This window comes from Helianthus annuus, chromosome 9, assembly GCF_002127325.2.
Source record: "Helianthus annuus cultivar XRQ/B chromosome 9, HanXRQr2.0-SUNRISE, whole genome shotgun sequence".
Taxonomy (NCBI): Eukaryota; Viridiplantae; Streptophyta; class Magnoliopsida; order Asterales; family Asteraceae; genus Helianthus; species Helianthus annuus.
In genome coordinates this window covers 148,138,007-148,156,390 of record NC_035441.2, presented here as the reverse complement: position 1 = coordinate 148,156,390, position 18,384 = coordinate 148,138,007, and the positions used below count along the sequence as shown (strand labels likewise).

The following is an 18,384-nucleotide window of genomic DNA, read 5'->3' as shown; positions in this document are numbered from 1 at the left end:
TAGTAAATGTATGAATATGATATGGTTAAATAGGAAGCTAGAAACCAGTTGTGACCTTAGGTCTTTACGAGTAATAATTGTATACATTCGGAATAAGTTCAAGGAATGAAATGCCAGGGATAGTATGTACTAGAAACTAGCAGTGTAAAGTGAAAGACACTAATAAGAGCTCTGGATCAGACCCTGACCTCGTGTGATTATGAAAGTAAATTACGAATTTAAGAAGATAAGGACAATGTGTACGATCATAATTTTTCATGATTAAGACTTTTGCAAAGACCCCGAATGACTTATGTTGTAATGTGCCCATTGAATGAGTACATTAGAAGGGTAAGAGTAAGAACGAGCAAGGTTTCGAGGACGAAACCTTCTTTAAGGGGGGTAGACTTGTAACACCCCAAAATTCGAATTATTAAATTCGTTAGCATGTTGCCATGTTTAATAAAATGAGATACAACAACTAAGTTAATAAACCTAGTTAAATGCCTATTAGATAAGCTAAATGATGAAACTTGTGGCATATATGACAGTAAGTTAAAACTTGAGGGACTTAGAGTGCCAAACTTGGAAGTTAATTTATTAAAAACAAAAATCTAACACACACAAGGTGTGTGGGTGCGTGAGAATGATCAGGAGCAAGGGGAAACCCTTCTCCTTCAACTACTTACAAGAACTCAAGAATTGAACCTGATTTTGAGAAGAAATCGAATGCATGAGGCTAGATACAACATAATCTAAGTGTATTGATCATAAGGTAAGTTCCAATTTATGATTTGATCATCTTGTATGAAGTGGGTTATTGATTAATCCACGAATTGGTATGAAACTAAGGGTGATTATGTGTTAGAATCGTTATATAAAACATGTATTATGTATGATTCCAACTAATTTGATGATTTAAGAAGAAACCCACAATTTTGAATAAAGGTAGCGACATGGGTGTTCTACCCATGTCCAATCCTTGTTTGACGTATTTGTTACTAGCTTGAAATGGGTTTTGTGATGTTAGTTTAGGGTGAATTGTATGAATGGAATGTGATTTTGAACACTCTCTTAGTGGTTGGAATTTAGAAGTTACTGACTATGCTTGAACTAGTTGTAAACTATGCATAGTAAGTTGTACGCACACCAAGTGTTTGATAAAATGACTAGGTGAAGCTAGAAAGTGAAATTGTATGAAAATTGTGAGTTTGCATGTATAGAAAGCGGTTGTGATAAAAGTAGTAGCTTACTAACTTGAAAAATGTGCTTTAGATGGTACTCGTATATGAATTCGGGTTGAAAGTATATGTTAGTCAAACTTATGCATTAGGAGCTTGTACATTGTGTTTGAACGGGTGAGGTTGCTATGCGGTCTACTAATCCCTTAATTACGGTTAAGAGTGAACATGCACTAAGTGAATATGGTACACAACTTCACTAACAAAGGATGAAATTAGGATTTTTGCTAAGTTGATTCTTATAAGATATGGTTGTCGAATGTAGAGTTATGAAAGTATGAGTATGTGAGCATTGATTATGTGTTATGTGTGATAGTGAATTTGGATTTCGAAGATATTAGATATCGTGGTTGACAAATCATGTCTTATGCATGTTAGTAAAGGTCGATGTTGATAAGAATAGGTAAATGTGTGTTAATTTGAATGAGCATGAATACTAACATTATTATGGCATGACGACATGAAAGAATCGGACCCACACAAGCATGGACCAAGCATGGAAAGCTAACGGGTCAATATGAGGCAAGGAAGCGGTTACAAACATGGAGGCACAAGGTAAGTAATTTCCATAATTACTTCTTAGTTGTTTATGTAAAGTTATGTGCAACATAGATAGCATGATAATTGGGGTTAAATAGGAATGAATTTGTATGATATCGATGAGGTATTAATGGGATCCTAGCTTTGATCCGAGAAAGGTATGCATGATTAAGAATCGTAGCTCGGTAGTAGGATTAATTACTTAGGCAAGAAAACCCTTTGTTGTTTAGAATGGGGCTAAGTTGACAAAAACACCCTTGATGGGTATTTCGACCAAACGACATTAAAAGTCGTTTGGAAACGGGCTATTTGACTAGAGTAACGTCTTGGTCAAGTATGAAAGCGAAGTATAGGGTTTGGTATGCCATAGACCATTTAATGCGCAAATACCCATAACGGGTCAAAATAAGCGTTCGAGCAAAAACGGGTTAAGAGGATGTAAGACAATTGAGAATTTTATCTTTTATGATAGATGTCATTGATATATATATATAGGTTCACAAGAAATTATGGTCAAATAAACAGATTATGTTGTTAAATGCACGAATGGGTCAAATAGTTAGAAAATGATAATATGCCGAATGCACGTAAGTTAAGAATTTTCTTAATCCAGAGGTAGGATTTTAAGTTAATACGATAGAATGTGAATTTACAAGCATGTAGGAAGAAACGGGAGGTCAAACGGGTAAACGGTTCAAAAGTTACGCGCGTTTTAGTGCGTTCGGACGACGAAACGAATCTGCATAAAACAGCAAAAACTAGAGGGCGTCGCCGACGGGTAGGGGGCCGTCGCCGACGGGCAAGGGAAAATTGGTTTTTGTGCTGACGGGTTAATTACCTGCCTACGGGTTTTTGGGCTACGGGTGAATGCAAGGCCCGTCGCCGACGGCCCTAGGGGCGTCGGCGACGGCCTCCCCAAGTCTCAAAAGCTAAATTCTTGTTATTTAGGTTGATTTACGTGTCGTAGGATTCGGTTTGTTATCCGTGGACTATGACGGACCTTCCAAACATGATTTTTACGGTTCCTTAGATGTTTATGGGCTTTAAACCTAAGTCTAAGACCCTTGTAAATATTGTATGTAAGGATGTAGGAAGATATGTACGTATGTAGATGTGTAGGTATGTATGTCTAAAGATATGTATGAGCGTATGCATGTATGTAAAGATGTAGGAAAGGTATATACGTATGTGGTTGTGCATGTATGTATGTGTAAAGACATGTGTGAGTGTATGTACGTATGTAAGGTCGTAAGAAAGGTATGTGTGTATGTAGAGGAGTATGTATACATGTAAGATGGTACGTATGCATGATTTAAATACGTAGAGTTTTAACGTTACTAATTATGCGTTTGAGGTTGGTATGTAATGCAGGAACGAGAATATCGGATTCTTACGAAATTTAAGCTCTACCTGAAATAAGAGGATGAGTAAGGATAGTTGGATGAACTAATGTTAAATTGTCGAATGCTATTCAATATTTAATTATATGGGATTAATGTTATATGATGTTGTCGTTGACTAATGACTAAGTTGTATGTTATGTCCACAGGTGCCACACGGACTTCTTCTGCTACTTAGAAAGTGAAGCGGAGGTAGATCGAGTCAAGAGCAAGGATTGCACGGATAGATCGGTCATATAATTGAAGTGTATAACGTCTAGTAATGTAAATTTTAGTATAAATGTTGTGAATTCTTTTATAGAACGTTTAACATTTTTAGCATTGGAACCTTCGCGAAAGTAATGTCGTTAATAAGGAAAGAAATTTTTAAAGCCCTTTTTCCGCTGCGTCATTTTTAAGGTAAAACGTGTTAGGGCGTAACATGTAATTTACGTTGTCCTTCGCCGTTACCTCGAAGCGATTCCAGATCTTCGTTGTTCTCTCATTTTCTTTTTTCTCTGGTGACACAAAACATCTATTCTACTCTTTCTCACTCGACATTCTAGTAGTGGTGGTGAAAGAAGGCGACTCTGACGGTCGCACCACCTACGACGCTTGTGGTTCTGGATTAATCACGACGACAACAGTTCTAGTGAGGTGATGGTGACATTGGTGGATGAGGTTGAAGATGATGGTGAGAGGGTGAGGTGGTGGCGTTTTCCGGCGGGGTGAGGTTGTGAAAGGTGGAGGTGGTGAAGATCAGGGAAGATGAAGAAGGTGGGGGGTCCCACATGAATTCTTAAATATTAATTATATTTTTTAACTTTTTAGTTATTTATTTAACAGTAAGTGTGTTTAGGTCATTTCACACCCACTTAACATTGAAAAATAACTAAGTTAGGGATAAAGGGCATAATGTGTAGGGGTTTGCAAACATCGAATACGCTTTTTGTACTTTTTGAAGATAAAAGAGACACTTTGCAATCTAATGTCAACATAAATGACGATTTTTGTAATTTACTCATTTTTTCTATTAACGAGAAGGGCAATTCGATCATTTTATATGGCCAAATTGCCCTTCTGGTTAACAGAATTACATATAAAATGACTGAATTGCCCTCCTCGTTAACAAAAAAAATGGATGAAATTAACCCAGTGGACTAAAATGGCAATGGTGAAACCTTTTTGAACCCACATACGAAAAATAAAACATTTAGGCTAAACTGAAAAAATGACCCAAACTAAAGAGACTAAAATGACATTTAACTTTTTTTTTTATTTAATCACCTTTTGAGTTTTTTTTTCTCCAAGTGATATGAGACTTTTCTAAGCATATTTCTTTTGACACTAATTTCTTTCCCATCAATGTAAGATGAAAGACTTTTTTTTTATCAATTTCTTTCCCATCAATGTAAGATGAAAGACTTTTTTTGTTTATTCTTTAAAGTTTACGATTTTTTTTCTTATTCAACGATGTAAGATGATGATCAATCTAAACAAAAAAGATGGTTGTTATCCCAGCCACATCTCACAAGCACCAATATTTTTTATTTGTTTTCTTAAACATATCTATCATTTATCTACTTTAGCAGCTAACTTAAAATAACTTTTACAAACATCCTTATGCAAGGAAGTTAATACAAATATTAAAACTTTAATACAATTTAAAGTTTACTATTTTTTTCTTATTACAATGAAGGTTGTAGAGGTATGACCAGGTTTAATCCATATACCTACAATATCCTGGTTGAGCTGGCTAACCCGGGTAGCGGACCCAAGGCAAGCCTTGAGTGGGCGGACGCCCCCCTTAAAATTTATTTATGTTTGTGTATTTTATAGGCAAAAATCTCAAACGCACCTCTTGAAAGTTTTGTTGAACCCTTCATCCGCACCCCTAGAAAATAATTAGTGAGTCCGCCATTGGAATAAACACATTCACAAGATCTTGTTGGTAGATTTAAGCACTACAGAGCTAATTGTGGCGCTACATACTTGAGTATGTTGTTAATAATCATAATCTCTTCTGCTAACGTTTTGCTTGTTGATTATTATTAGGAATATGGTAATGGAATTAAGCCATTTATATATGTATCTTTTCTAAATTGTTTTTGTTTATTTTGTTGAGCTTCAAGTGTGATTCAATATCCTCAAGTGAGGTGAAGCTTTTTGCATGTTTATATTGGGGCAAATGTTTGGTGCTGTCCACTTAGTGGACTACAATGCTAGTATTTTTCTTGGACCTATGAAACACCAAATGATACTTTCTATCTTGTAATTGTCATAAACTTCTTAGAAAAGTTGTAATTATACATGTACTCATTTACACTTGTATACAGTATAATCTTTATGTTCTTTTATGATATAGAAGCTCTTGTGTGATAGAAATATACATTGGGAAAAATTACGACTTGTTGACCATGATTCCTTTTAGGCTATTTCTTCTATCACCTATAAGAGACAAACATGACTTGAACCAACATATGCTCATGCTAAATCGAAATCGAAAGTGTGAATCAGGTAGTTCAGAAAAGAACAAAAAATATTAAATCGGGTAGTTCAGGAAAGAACAAAAAAATTAAATCGGGATATCAAATTCTTCCTTTGCTTTGAACGTCAAAAATAATTGAGATGCTCTTAGCTATTAGTCCGTTGTTTTACTACACAAACCAACTATATTTGTTTTGTTAAATTTTTTAATTTTCTATTTCTTGGAACAACAATTTACTAAAAATTAACAAGGAGCTAGAAAAAACATACAAAGACAAGACGACAAGATTTACTTAAAAGTGAAATTACACCAATCTTGACATTCAACAAAGGCATGTTTCTCATATTTTTCAACCATCTGAACATATTTTGCTTCAATGGACTCTACAATCTCGTCCAATCTTTGGAGTCGACATTTAAACATCTTCTCATCTCGTGACTTCCACAAACACCATAACATATCCTTCATGATTTGCAAAAACTTTCTCGTGACCAACCGAGTTTAAAGGGCTGTTTAGAATCTCCATTAATTTCAACACCGAAGCAGGTTGGGGCGATGACGCTTTCCACCAACTATTCATTCATCTTCCGACACACATTACTCGCCAATCCGCAAGACATGAACAAACATATGATCCAAGGTCTCAAGACTCTGAACCACAGCAATTGAGATTTCAAAGGGGGCAGATATAGAAGTTTCTCAAAGAAAGGGTCAAAACATGAAATTTCTTTTTGAAAGATTCCAACTGCCACAACATAGATATTTTATATTTTATATTTTAGTAGTGGGATTTTTATGTTTTTTTTCCCACTGATAAAAACATTTATAGGTCTCCCTTTCGTCACGAGCCATCTGTACGTCAATTTGGTTCAATTGTCTCTCTCGTTACTTGTTCCTCATGTCAATTTCATGTTTTTATTAATCCCCCAAAACCCCACTTCAAACAGACCACAGCTTCTTCTCATCAATATGCGGCGGCGGTTCGATTACAATCTCATCGTCGTTCTCGTAACTCTGCTATACATCTTCCAATCATCTTCATCTCTCAAGGTCTGTTATTAAATGTCACCTCCTCTCGTCTTCATTTTCCACAAATTCAAACGTTATTTGATCTATTTTTGTAACCAGATTGGGGAAACATGCTCTACAAGTAGCAATAATTGTGATTCCGGCTTGCGATGTGGTACCTGTTCGGCGAGTGGAAACACGCGGCCCAGATGTGTTCGTGTTCAACCTTTCAGCCCTACTTCTAAGGTTCTTCTTCTTTTTCTTCTTCCTATTATTATTATTTTCAGTTTTGTGTTGTTTGTTGAGTTTTAGGGTTTAATTTGTGTGATTTTGGTTTACTTTTTTGAGCAGGTGAATGGATTACCTTTCAACAGGTACACATGGCTGACAACTCATAATTCATTTGCGGTTTCGGGTACAAAATCACCCACCGGGTCCCCGATTCTGGGCCCGGCTAATCAGGAAGATGATGTTGCATCGCAACTTAAGGTACAGTAAAACTTATCTTTCAAGTTTTTTTTTTTTTTTAATTATCAACAAATTAATAATGATTAATGTCCCAGACCACCAATCAGTAGTAACAGATATTTGATTTTTATTTTGTTAATGATTTATGTATTCACATGTAGCACCATTAATGAGTCAATAAGTTTCTTGAATCACCCACATTGATGTTTCTTTTATTTTTTAATCATTTAATTATGGAAAAACTTATTTGGTTGAGACTTAGGGGGGCCAGTTTTAAAAAATTACCATGTGTTGTATAACTATTTACCTGGTTATCGTATTTCTCTATTTATTTTTATATTTATTTTTTTAACGACGACAACGATGTTATTAAACAAACCAACTAGCGGGAAGCTGGATTAAAGCATCAATTATACGTTTAACTATACATTATTTTAAACGGCGAAAATTCTGTGATTTTAGAACCAGGGCCAGCAAGAGCTGTAAGACCGACATCTATAAAAAGTTTCCTCGTGACATCTGTCAAAAGTTACCATTAAAACTTACCGTGCCTATAAAAGTTACCATCTTGTTAAAAGTCATTGAAAGTGAACAATTTTTATAACTTTTTGTGGTAACTGTTGACACAGGAAACTTTTATAGGGGCTGCTAGTGATTTTTTGTTATTAAATGGTTAGGTGTGTGGGGAATTAAGTAATTAATAAATTATAATTAATTTATGGTTTTTTCGTGAATGATAAGCATCTAATCTCTGTTATATTCCTTTTGTCTGGCTGGTAATGGAATAAGTTTATTACGTAAATAGTCTTTTTTTAACACCTAAAGGAGCATAATCGTATTGGAAAAAAGAAAAAAAGAAAAAGACCTTCCATTTCATTTATGTAATACTATATTATATAATACTATATTATATTATATTATATATTATATAATACTATATTTTGTAACATTTTGTTGGATTAGAGGCTATACACCATGCAATGTTGGTGACTTATGCATGTATTGAAAATCATTTAATTTAAATATTTGCATTAGAGGTTGTACACCATATTATATTGATGTTTTATGCATGTAATGGTTGTACAAAAGCATTTATTTAATTTAATTTAAATGTTATAAATTAGCAATTTACTTGTGCTTAGGGGTGTTGTACCTAATGTTTGGAGAGTTTTCAAAAAAAATTGATTTTTTTACTTTTAGTTTAAAAGTTTTGATAAATTACTTTAAACAAAAAACTATTTGAATTTTTACTTTTAATCCAAAACTTTTCATTTTTTGCAATTTAACCTCACAATTATTTTACTTTCAAATTTGGTCCCTTATACTTTTCATCTTTCACAATTTTTTTGTTTTACGCTTCGTTCTAAATTTTGCGAGTTAGCACGGCACAACGTGTGCGTTGGGTTCAAGGTTTTACGCTTCGTTTTAAGTTTTGCAACTTAACACAACGCAACGTGACTGTGTGATTCGACGTTTTAACGTCGTCTATTTTTTACCAGTTTGACAGGTTCGTCATAACGTGTGGATCCTAGATCGACTTAGTTATTATTTTCTATGTTTTACGTTTCGGTATAATTTCTTAGCATTAACACGCTGCAAATTTAGTGTTGGGTGTTGCTAGCGGTGGTGTAACATAGGTGCTATTTGACAATTGACACACTTTTACGCCCCGCCGCAACGTGGGGGGTATTTAATACTAGTTAATATATATAAAGGAACATGCTGCATGTGTCTAATTATTGTAAAGTTTAATATCTCACTCAATTATTAAAAGTTATAACACTTATTGAGGTAGCCCAATTTAGCTTTATGTTCACGAAATATGACCTTTTGGGATTCTTCACAATTATTTTTCTTGTTTATTTAAAAGGAATTTTAAAATTTAACTTTAGATAATCACTACTTTCTTAGACTTTAAGGATTCTTTTTTTTTTTTACTTTTTTTGTAATTTCCAAATTAACAAACAGTCTAGTTGAGCTCAATTTGAAGCGGTTGGTTTGATCGAATTTTGATATTTTTTTGTTTACTTTTAGAATCTTATTTACTGGTTAATTTGCTATTTAACTTATTTATTCAGTTTTTATATTTTGCTAACATTGCAAATCCACACAAAATGATAAAGTAGTTTCATATTTACTTTATATCTAACTAGGTTATAACCCCGTGTATTACACGGGGTTGAATAAATAAATTTTATATACTAAATAATAAAACAATATATCTTTAAAACCTCACTTATTGTACGTGTTGAATAAATATAATTTTATATATTAAATAATAAAATGTTATATCTGTAAGAACCATATTGTACGGGTTGAATAAATGTAATTTTATATACCAAATAAAAAAGTTATATATTTAAAACCACATGTATTACACGGGTTGAATAAATGTAATATTGTTTACCAAATAATAAAATAATACATCTTTAAAAAATCTCATTTATTACACGGGTTGAATAAATTTTGTATACCAAATAATAAAAAATTACATTTTTAAAAATATGCACATTATACGGTTTGAATAAATGTAATTTCCTGTACTCAATAATAAAAAATATATATCCTTAAAAAACCTCGTGTATTGTGCGAATTGAATAAATCTAATTTTATATATCAAATAATAAAAAGTTATATCTTAAAAAACCTCATGTATTACATGGGTCGAGTAAATGTAATTTTGTATAGTGAAAATAAAAATATTTAATATATTAATACAAAGTAAAATTTGTTAACGAAGTCTCAAAAAATTTAACCCTTTATTTAAAACTCCGTAAATGTATAAATGATAAATAATATTAGTTAATTTTATTTTAAGTTTCGTAAAATCTATTTGATACCAAACTAAACAAAACGTTCAAATATAATTAATTCAAATAAATAATATTATAAATGAGAAGGAGATTAAACTAAATAATAATTATCCATAAGATATTAAACTAAGAATATTTAGTAGGAAGGTTATTTATAATATAAGATATTAAACTAAAGGGCTTAGCTAAATGCATCCCCATTTTTACTTTTTACACCCCCTTTCTAAAATAAATAGCTTTGAAGTTGTCAAACTCTACCCCTATAAAAAATCTTATTTTTAATTCTATACATAAATAATAAATAACTGATAAGCATTTAATCTGAACCAAACTTTGGATAAAATTGGTTATATAATTTAATAACTTCATTTGAAAAGTTAAAAAAAATTTATACGACCTGATTACATAAGCTTATTATTCTCTTTAAATGGTAAAACTCACGTAGCTATATTTTTAAGATTATAGTTATATTAATCTCCCCCTCCAACGATTTATTTTTCCCGATTCCATTTTACTTTTAAGATTATTGCAGCGTGAATTCGATAGATATTGGTTTGGTTCTTTATGGTTTTAGTATCTAAAAATAAAGTCGTGATATACTCAAAAGGATATAAACACGTGCTTTACATCGATTGAACAATATAGAAATAGATAAATTGTATTTGACCCGTTCGGTTAATGCAAAAGATTAAATATAAGCATGCCGCAACGATACACTAAAAATCAGAATGTTATAAAAGGTTATACTTTAATTGTTTTTGCTCGGTTACTTGTACAACTTTGTTCTTATCTTGATTTGAATAAAATTTATCTCAAGGAATACAGAAATATAAGTATGCCGCAACAATATACTTGAAATCAAAATATACGTGATAAAAGATTATTCTTCAACAATTATAAAAGAAAACAAAAAATATATTTGAAGATAGCTATAATTACAACAGTTAAAAAAGAAAACTAAAACGACGCTAGTTAGTTAGCTATTAAAAATAATAGATTTGAGTAAAAAAAAATTATATATGTATTGTTGATTATGCTCCAATAAAAATCAAAATGAAGCTAGGCATATGCCATTAATCGTTTATAAACAATTAGAAAATAAAATAAAAATAATAAATAAATACTCTTTCATTAATCATCTAAAAATAGTCGATAGATAAATAATTGATATAGTTTTATTTTGGAGTAGTTTTGATTCTATAATTTAATTTGATTTTTAGTTTTAGTTGTTTTAAAAAAAAGGAGTGTTATCTATAATTAATTAATTAATTAGAAGATATTAAACTAAAATAATAATTATCTATAAGAGATGGCCTAATATGATGACAAGTGTCCCTAAAGTGGTTTCTTTTATTATATAGTATAGATTTTAAATTTTTTTTTATAAAGCTGCCAGATGGTGTTTATTTCGTCCGGTTGTGAAAACATTAACTAGAAGTTTCTCTTGACCATAAACATATAAAAAGTTAAAAACAATGTTTAAGGCTACTTTGGTCATGAATATTGTAAATTAAGTCGATTACATAGTCTAATGACCTTCTTGACGTTTTAATGACCAAACTAAATTCTGTCCGGTATTTGTATTGCTTCAATTAGTAAGTATTTTTTTTTCTTTATTTAGATGATCTATAAATCAATCACAAATAATGTGCAGCTTTATACAACTAATTGTAAAAAGAAATTGAATTAGATAAAAGCAGACATGACATGCATTCTGTATCAATATTTGCTACTAATATTTAAACGCCAAATTCATAACAAAATATATAAACCACAAAGATAATTCATGTAACAGATTTATTGAAATGTGATGTAGAATGGAGTTCGAGGGCTAATGTTGGATATGTACGACTTCAACAACGATATATGGCTATGTCACTCCTTCGGCGGTAAATGCTATAATATCACAGCATACGTAAGTTCCTCAATTCAAAACAATATGTATTTGCTATATCAAGTCTGTTACCAGCAACAGACATTAATCACTTATTATGTCTCTAATAACTGCTCTTTGGTGTTTTTAACTCAACTTGCAGCAACCCGCTATAAATGTGCTTCGCGATATTCAAAAGTTTCTACAAGCAAATCCATCGGAAATCATCACCATCTTCATCGAGGATTACGTTACATCCCCAAGAGGTTTAACAAAGGTTTTTGATGCAGCTGGTCTCACTAAATACATGTTTCCTGTCAGCCGAATGCCTAAAAATGGCAGCGATTGGCCCACTATCACCGATATGGTGAAGCAAAACCAACGACTGGTCGTTTTCACCTCCAAATCCTCTAAAGAGGCCTCTGAAGGCATCGCTTATGAGTGGACATACGTTGTCGAAAATCAATGTAAGTTCGTCTTCACATAAATCATCGAATCCACAATCTTGCAGTGTTTTGGCTTAACGTTCGAAATTGAAACTCCAGATGGAAGCGAGGGGCAGATTGCCGGTTCTTGCCCTAGTCGGTCTGAATCGTCCCCTATGAACACAACATCGCGATCGCTGGTTCTTCAAAACTACTTTGAGACAAATCCCAATTTCACTGGAGCGTGTGTTGATAACTCTGCTCCGATCATTGCCATGATGAACACATGCCAGATAGCCGCAGGCGGTCGCTGGCCAAATTTTATCGCCGTTGACTTTTACCAGGTACGAAGTACGTTTTGACTTTTAAGGTCTATTCCGATCACAAACATTAATCGAGTGTTTTTGGCTACAGAGTAGTGATGGTGGAGGAGCAGCTGAAGCCGTGGATCAAGCCAATGGTCGCTTGACATGTGGATGTCCTAACATTGCTTATTGCGGGGTATAATTATTTAATGATTTCTAGTAATTCATTCGATAAATGTGTTGAATGAACAATTGGGGTTGCAGGATGTGAACGGGACATGTAACACACCGGTGCTATCGCCTCCCCCACCAGCACAATTGTCGCCTGGAAGTTCTGGTGGTTCGAGCGAGGGTTTCTCGATTCATGAAGTGGTTCGGCTACAGTGGTTTGTTGGTGTGCTGTTGTCCACATTGATGTTGCTATTGTTGTAAGTTTTAGTTAGCTGAAGAGTCCTCTCTTTGGTTAAAATTCTTTTGCGGCTGACATACATACATGCACGCTTGTACATGTTCAACTACTTGATATGCTTTATGTTGTATCGCGGATACTTATGGTTCTGTTATATCTGATTGTACGAGTTTTGGTGGTCATTAGGCGTAAGTAAATAAGTGTAAAGGGTCAACAATTTTCATTTCTTTATGTTGACTACCTAAAAGACGAATAACACATTGTGCAAGTGTTTACTTAGTGTATGAATCTGAGGCTTGAAACAGAACAAAATGTATAAACCGACACCACAAAATTTGGATTTGAGAGTTTAAAAGGGTTAAAGTTTCTTGTCGGAGTTACAGTTACAAACTGATGGGCAACAACGATAAAGAAACTAAAACTACATAACTAAAAGTTGGAAACATCACAGGATTACAGAAACTAAGATGATCCAAGTTGAGTTCCAAATGGAGGCTCCTGATTAATTGTTGGTGAAAAGTCGAGTACTGATGGCTGGTTTTGGCTAAGCATCTGGTTCACAAACAACGTTCCATGGTTTGTGGTCATGTGGATGGACTGGTTCCCATGGTTCATGGCGTAGGATCTATGGTTCGGTTGAAGAGGCGAACACATGGAGTACAAATTAATCCCATTTCTCATCGTTAACATCTGAAACATTAACCACAACATGTTATCATACACATTAACTGATTTTTACATAATATGGGTGGGGCCGCACCTGCACTTGAAGCTGGAGCTGCTTCAGATATTCAATGGCTTCATCCAGCATAGAAGCCTTGTCAGTCTGATGAATAAATCAAGAAATATTAAACCAAATGTTAAAAAACATGTATGTATGTATGTTGAGACATATAGACCTTATTTGAATTGGGGATAAGTTTCTGCAAGGCCTTCATCTTCTCATTTATCCTGCTTCTCCTCCTCTGCCACAACATATATAATCAAATGTGGTGCAACAACTTACTGATTAAAAGCTGTTGTTTGTTACCTTTTCCGACATGTTATGAACCTCAGCAGCTCGTGTTCGTTTTGATGAATTACGAGGATGGTCTGGTTTTGCAACCATTTCTTCCATTAAGTGTCCCAATGCCTCCTTTAGAAGAAGAAGAAGAAGTAGATTATTTCATGGTTCAATAAAATTAAAATTTTTTTTTCATGTAAAGAGTGTGAAAATGAGCTACTGTGTAATTAACATATTTGTGCTTTAGTTCAGCTGTACGTAGAAGGACAATGTTAAAATAAGCAAGTACAACATACATTGAACTACTTGTGTCTTTTAACATATGCAGTAATGGACAAAGGTTAAAAACTCGTATAAAGTTTTTTAACGGGGAATATTACAATAACGCTACTCCTAAATTACAATGACTTATATATCTAATCTACCTTTTCAAGGAATTGAAGACAAGTGCCTCTACCACCTAGCCACAATTTTACAACTTTTTAAACAACATAAATCACATACCCTCTAAGCTACTCTTGAATACTAAGGAATTAACAATCTCAACCACACATAGAGAACACATTAAATACACACTTTGATATGGCTAGACTACAAGCCTTAGATAAGGTAATGTTAGTACATCATATAAAGTATGGAAGGAATTTTTATATTCATATAATTAATCATTTTCTTTTATATGTAGACTAATTATTAAATCGTAATCAAACTAACTGCACCAATTAAGGATTCTAATCGCACATTAATGTACATTAGTGTAGATTTATTAGTAAGTTTATGCAGTGTGAGAGTTAAGCCGTTTAAAAAAAACTAGAGTTCTGTGTATATAACACCGAAAGAACTAAACTATCGCTAAAACCTAACCTTTATATATTTTTTTTTCTATAAATTAACATATTATATGTTAGAGAAATTTTCTTCCAATATTTTGTAAGTAATATATCACGAATTATCGCATTGTTTTCCTTTATAAGACAAAAGACTTGTTTTTTATTTGGTTTAAAACCTTATTTAAGTTTATTAACCGAAATATCGTTCAGCTGACTAAACATGCCTCCTCCCGCTTAAATTGAAGATTTTTTTTTTTTTTTTTTTTTGTAAAACCAGCTTTTTATCTTTTTTTTTAACAACTAAACTTAAATCATATAGTAAAACAAAATTTTAACACATATTTACTATAGATTCATGTCAGTTAATATATGAAGGAAAAAATGTTTGTAAAAGAGAATCATAAAAACATATAACTATGGACATGTTTACCAAATCAAAATTTATATTTATATTTAAAAGTATTATTAAATATCACATCAAATGTCATCATATATACATACTTATATAGGGAGAGATGGAGAAAGAGAGATGTATTTTAATATTTATCAAAACTATTCACATGTTGTAATGACATTATCATAATATCAGACGCGACATGAATATTAAATGGTAACAAGATCGGTTAGGTGATGCGTTACTACAGCCGGTAATTAAAGAGCAATGATACTTTTACATAAAGCATAGCCTAAAAAGTATGTGTACTTGGTTTAATATTTCTAGACATTCATATCTGATTTTAACACGTTTCACGTCAGATTCAACTTATCAAAAATATAAAAAAAAACCACAATATAAAACCTTGGCTAAAAATAAGAAAAGGTAACTACATGTTTTAGGCACCCTGCCACCCTTTATACAAAAATTATAGATGACGTGACTGATTTAATTGAATAACGATACAACTAATTTAAAAATCATACGAGAGGTACGTTTAGCACAACCTGAAAAAAATGAAAACAAAGATAGGGTGTACCTCGCAGTCGCTATCATATTCATCCGGGTCATAATCAGTAGTACCCGCTGAAGAAGACGCGACATGACCGACGACATTAACCGGAGCATTGGCAGCGGTGGGGACGGATGAATGAGGCGGGTGTTGTGGTTGGAGTTGAGGTTTGGGAGTGGAAGAAGAAGAAGGAGGAGGTTGTGATTTGAAGAGGATTTGACGAAGGAGAAGAGACATGTCATCGGTGGGTTGATCATACATGTTGTTGATGTTGGCCATGAAATGAAATGGAGTGTGAGAAAAAGATAGCAGGAGGAATCGAAGAAAGAGGTATGGGCGACTTAAATAAATAGATGAAGAAGAAGATATGTCACGCGCGTGTGAGTGTGTTGCAATCCTATCACATCCAAAGGATCATCTATGTTTTACCGTTTTTAAAAAAGCTAGATTTAATAAGATGTAGTATAGCTTTTTGTTTGTGTGCCGTTCAAAAAAAAAAGTATAGCTTTTTGGTTTGAATATTTAATTAATGTAAACATACTAATGATAATATATTTAATGTCAACATACTAGTGATAATATTTTCACTTTTAAGGCCGGGTGTAGAGGCTTGGCGCTCTATACAAGCAATGGTGAGTGCCCCTTTAGCCTTGTTTAAGGCTCAGAGGCGGTTATCCCAGTAGAAATAGGCCTCTCCTCGCTGTGTTTATCAGCAATCAACAAGATCGATAACGAGACGGAGCGCCGTTTACACTTGGACCTACTCGAAGAAAGGCGCGAGATCGCGCGCACCAAAGAGGCCAAGCACAAGTCCCAATTGGAGCGATACTACAATGCGAGGGTGCGCATTTGTACGTACACTCTAGGGGAATATGTGTTCAATGACAACAAGCCTCTAATGCTGAGCGCCCTGGAAAACTAGCACCCAAATGGGAAGGCCCATACTTGCTTCATGAGGTGCTATGAAAAGGGGCGTACAAACTACGCACTTTAAATGGCCACATTATCCCGCGCACATGAAACGCGTAACAATTGCGTAAATGCTACATGTAACAACTTTCTATTTATGTAGGCCACGTGCCAATTTCAGTTACTTAATGCAAACATTGTCTACGCTTTATGATTATCATCCTATGTCTTCTACGTTACAAATGCATGTTAAACTTTTGATTAGCACGAAAACACTTCAGTAAATTACGAGCTCTTGAGTTAAGCCTCCAAGGTCCTCCGCGAACATAACGCGAGACCGGGCAACAATACTCATAACGAGCCACACTTACATTTATTCGCGTTAACTTAACCAAAGTTTTTAGCAACAATGCAATAATTGTAACACTTGTCAAAATAAAAGGCAAACTTAACTCCATTGACAAAAGCGCGACTGCGCAACGTTTACATGTTTAGAAACAATGAAAATTACAAGGCAAAAGCCTAAACATCCTAAAATCTATTCATCACCGCCATCACCAGCCTCCTCCTCCTCATCTGATAGCTCCATAGTCTATGGATGCACGAGAATGAACTTCAGCCGCGCCACATAATCATCGTGTTTTAGTGCCTCCGTGACTAATTCCATAACAGGTAAGGATAGATGGTCATCAACGTCTTCAGCTTGAGAAAGCACCTCATCGGCTTGATCAGTCACGGAGCAATGGCGACTCCCAAATTGTTGTCCAAGCGCCGCCTCAACATGTTGGGCACATTCAAGATAGCCACCGCGATGCTCGACGGCACGCGCGACATCTGTAAGCGCCGCAACTGCTTGATCCAGCTCAGTGGCGTTCAGTATGGAGTTGGCAACCTATTCAAGAGACACAAAATCGTTAACAGACTATGATAACTTTTAAGGAAAAAAAAAAGACACTTACAGCAGCTACACCATGGTTGCGCATCCACGCAGATTCAGAGACAAGCATATCCACAATGGACTGAGCTTCAGCATAGTTATTCTGCGCCACATTCAAGGCTGAGTTGCTGATGTTACGCGCCTCTTCGGCCGCTCTACGTGCCTCCTCGGTAGTATCAGCCCTCACCTTTTCAGCAATAAGATCTATCTCTAAGGATTCACTTTTTTCGTGAGCCTCAAACAACCTACGCTTCAGCTCCGCGATCTCAACATCTTTAGCAGCCAGATCCTTGTCCTTATTCACGATGCACACATTCAACTCAACCTACAAGTTTTTCAAAAGAGAGTTAGAAATAATTTAACGAACAAGGAAATATAAGAGGAAAAGGAGCTAGCATGTTGAACCTCAACACGATCCTTATCAGCTTGAGCTTCCTCAACCTTCCCTTTCAAAGTGGCAACTTCGGCTTCAAGGTTGGTAATCTTGGTGCGCGCAGCATACATACGTTTGTTCTCATTATCACATGCCTTCTTAAAATTTGTGCGCTCCTTCGCCAGAAGCTCTTCAGCAGTGTGGAGTTTATTCTTCAGTCCATCGCGCCCCCACTCCTCAGACTTTTTCTCCTTCTCAAAGGAGGCCTTCTCTTCCAAAAACTTATTCTTCATTTGTTCAAACTCCCGGGCCTCTGTTAGCAGACGCTCCCGATACTTCTCCCTACTCGCTCGCTCCTTGTACATCGTACGCCACTCGCACACGATCTGATGGTTGGCAGCAGCGGTGTTGGCCCCACCAACAATATACGCGCAGTACAAGCCCTCGTGGTTGCGCG

At 34.4% G+C, this 18,384-nt stretch overlaps 2 protein-coding genes and 1 long non-coding RNA gene across 4 annotated transcripts; 2 read left to right on the top strand and 1 right to left on the bottom strand.

Moving 5' to 3' along the window:
- Positions 1-623: 623 nt before the first annotated feature.
- Positions 624-3,536, top strand: LOC110879072. Of its 2 annotated transcripts, XR_002558443.1 has the most exons (4): positions 624-754; positions 1,688-1,775; positions 3,132-3,187; positions 3,310-3,536. It is a non-coding gene; the product is annotated as an uncharacterized LOC110879072 (long non-coding RNA). The 2 variants fall into 2 exon arrangements; XR_004867510.1 differs by lacking the exon at positions 3,132-3,187.
- A 2,905-nt stretch (positions 3,537-6,441) lies between these two features.
- Positions 6,442-13,199, top strand: LOC110879070 (PI-PLC X domain-containing protein At5g67130). Its single transcript, XM_022127482.2, has 8 exons — positions 6,442-6,677; positions 6,756-6,881; positions 6,987-7,124; positions 11,733-11,831; positions 11,953-12,256; positions 12,335-12,558; positions 12,629-12,715; positions 12,784-13,199. The coding sequence occupies exons 1-8, from the start codon at positions 6,537-6,539 to the stop codon at positions 12,949-12,951; spliced, it is 1,287 nt and encodes a 428-aa protein (XP_021983174.1). The 5' UTR covers positions 6,442-6,536; the 3' UTR covers positions 12,952-13,199.
- Positions 13,200-13,252: 53 nt separating this feature from the next.
- Positions 13,253-16,049, bottom strand: LOC110879071 (transcription factor ALC). Its single transcript, XM_022127483.2, has 5 exons — positions 15,736-16,049; positions 13,959-14,063; positions 13,828-13,893; positions 13,689-13,754; positions 13,253-13,618 (listed from the first exon to the last, which is right to left on the bottom strand). The coding sequence occupies exons 1-5, from the start codon at positions 15,985-15,987 to the stop codon at positions 13,391-13,393; spliced, it is 717 nt and encodes a 238-aa protein (XP_021983175.1). The 5' UTR covers positions 15,988-16,049; the 3' UTR covers positions 13,253-13,390.
- Positions 16,050-18,384: the final 2,335 nt, after the last annotated feature.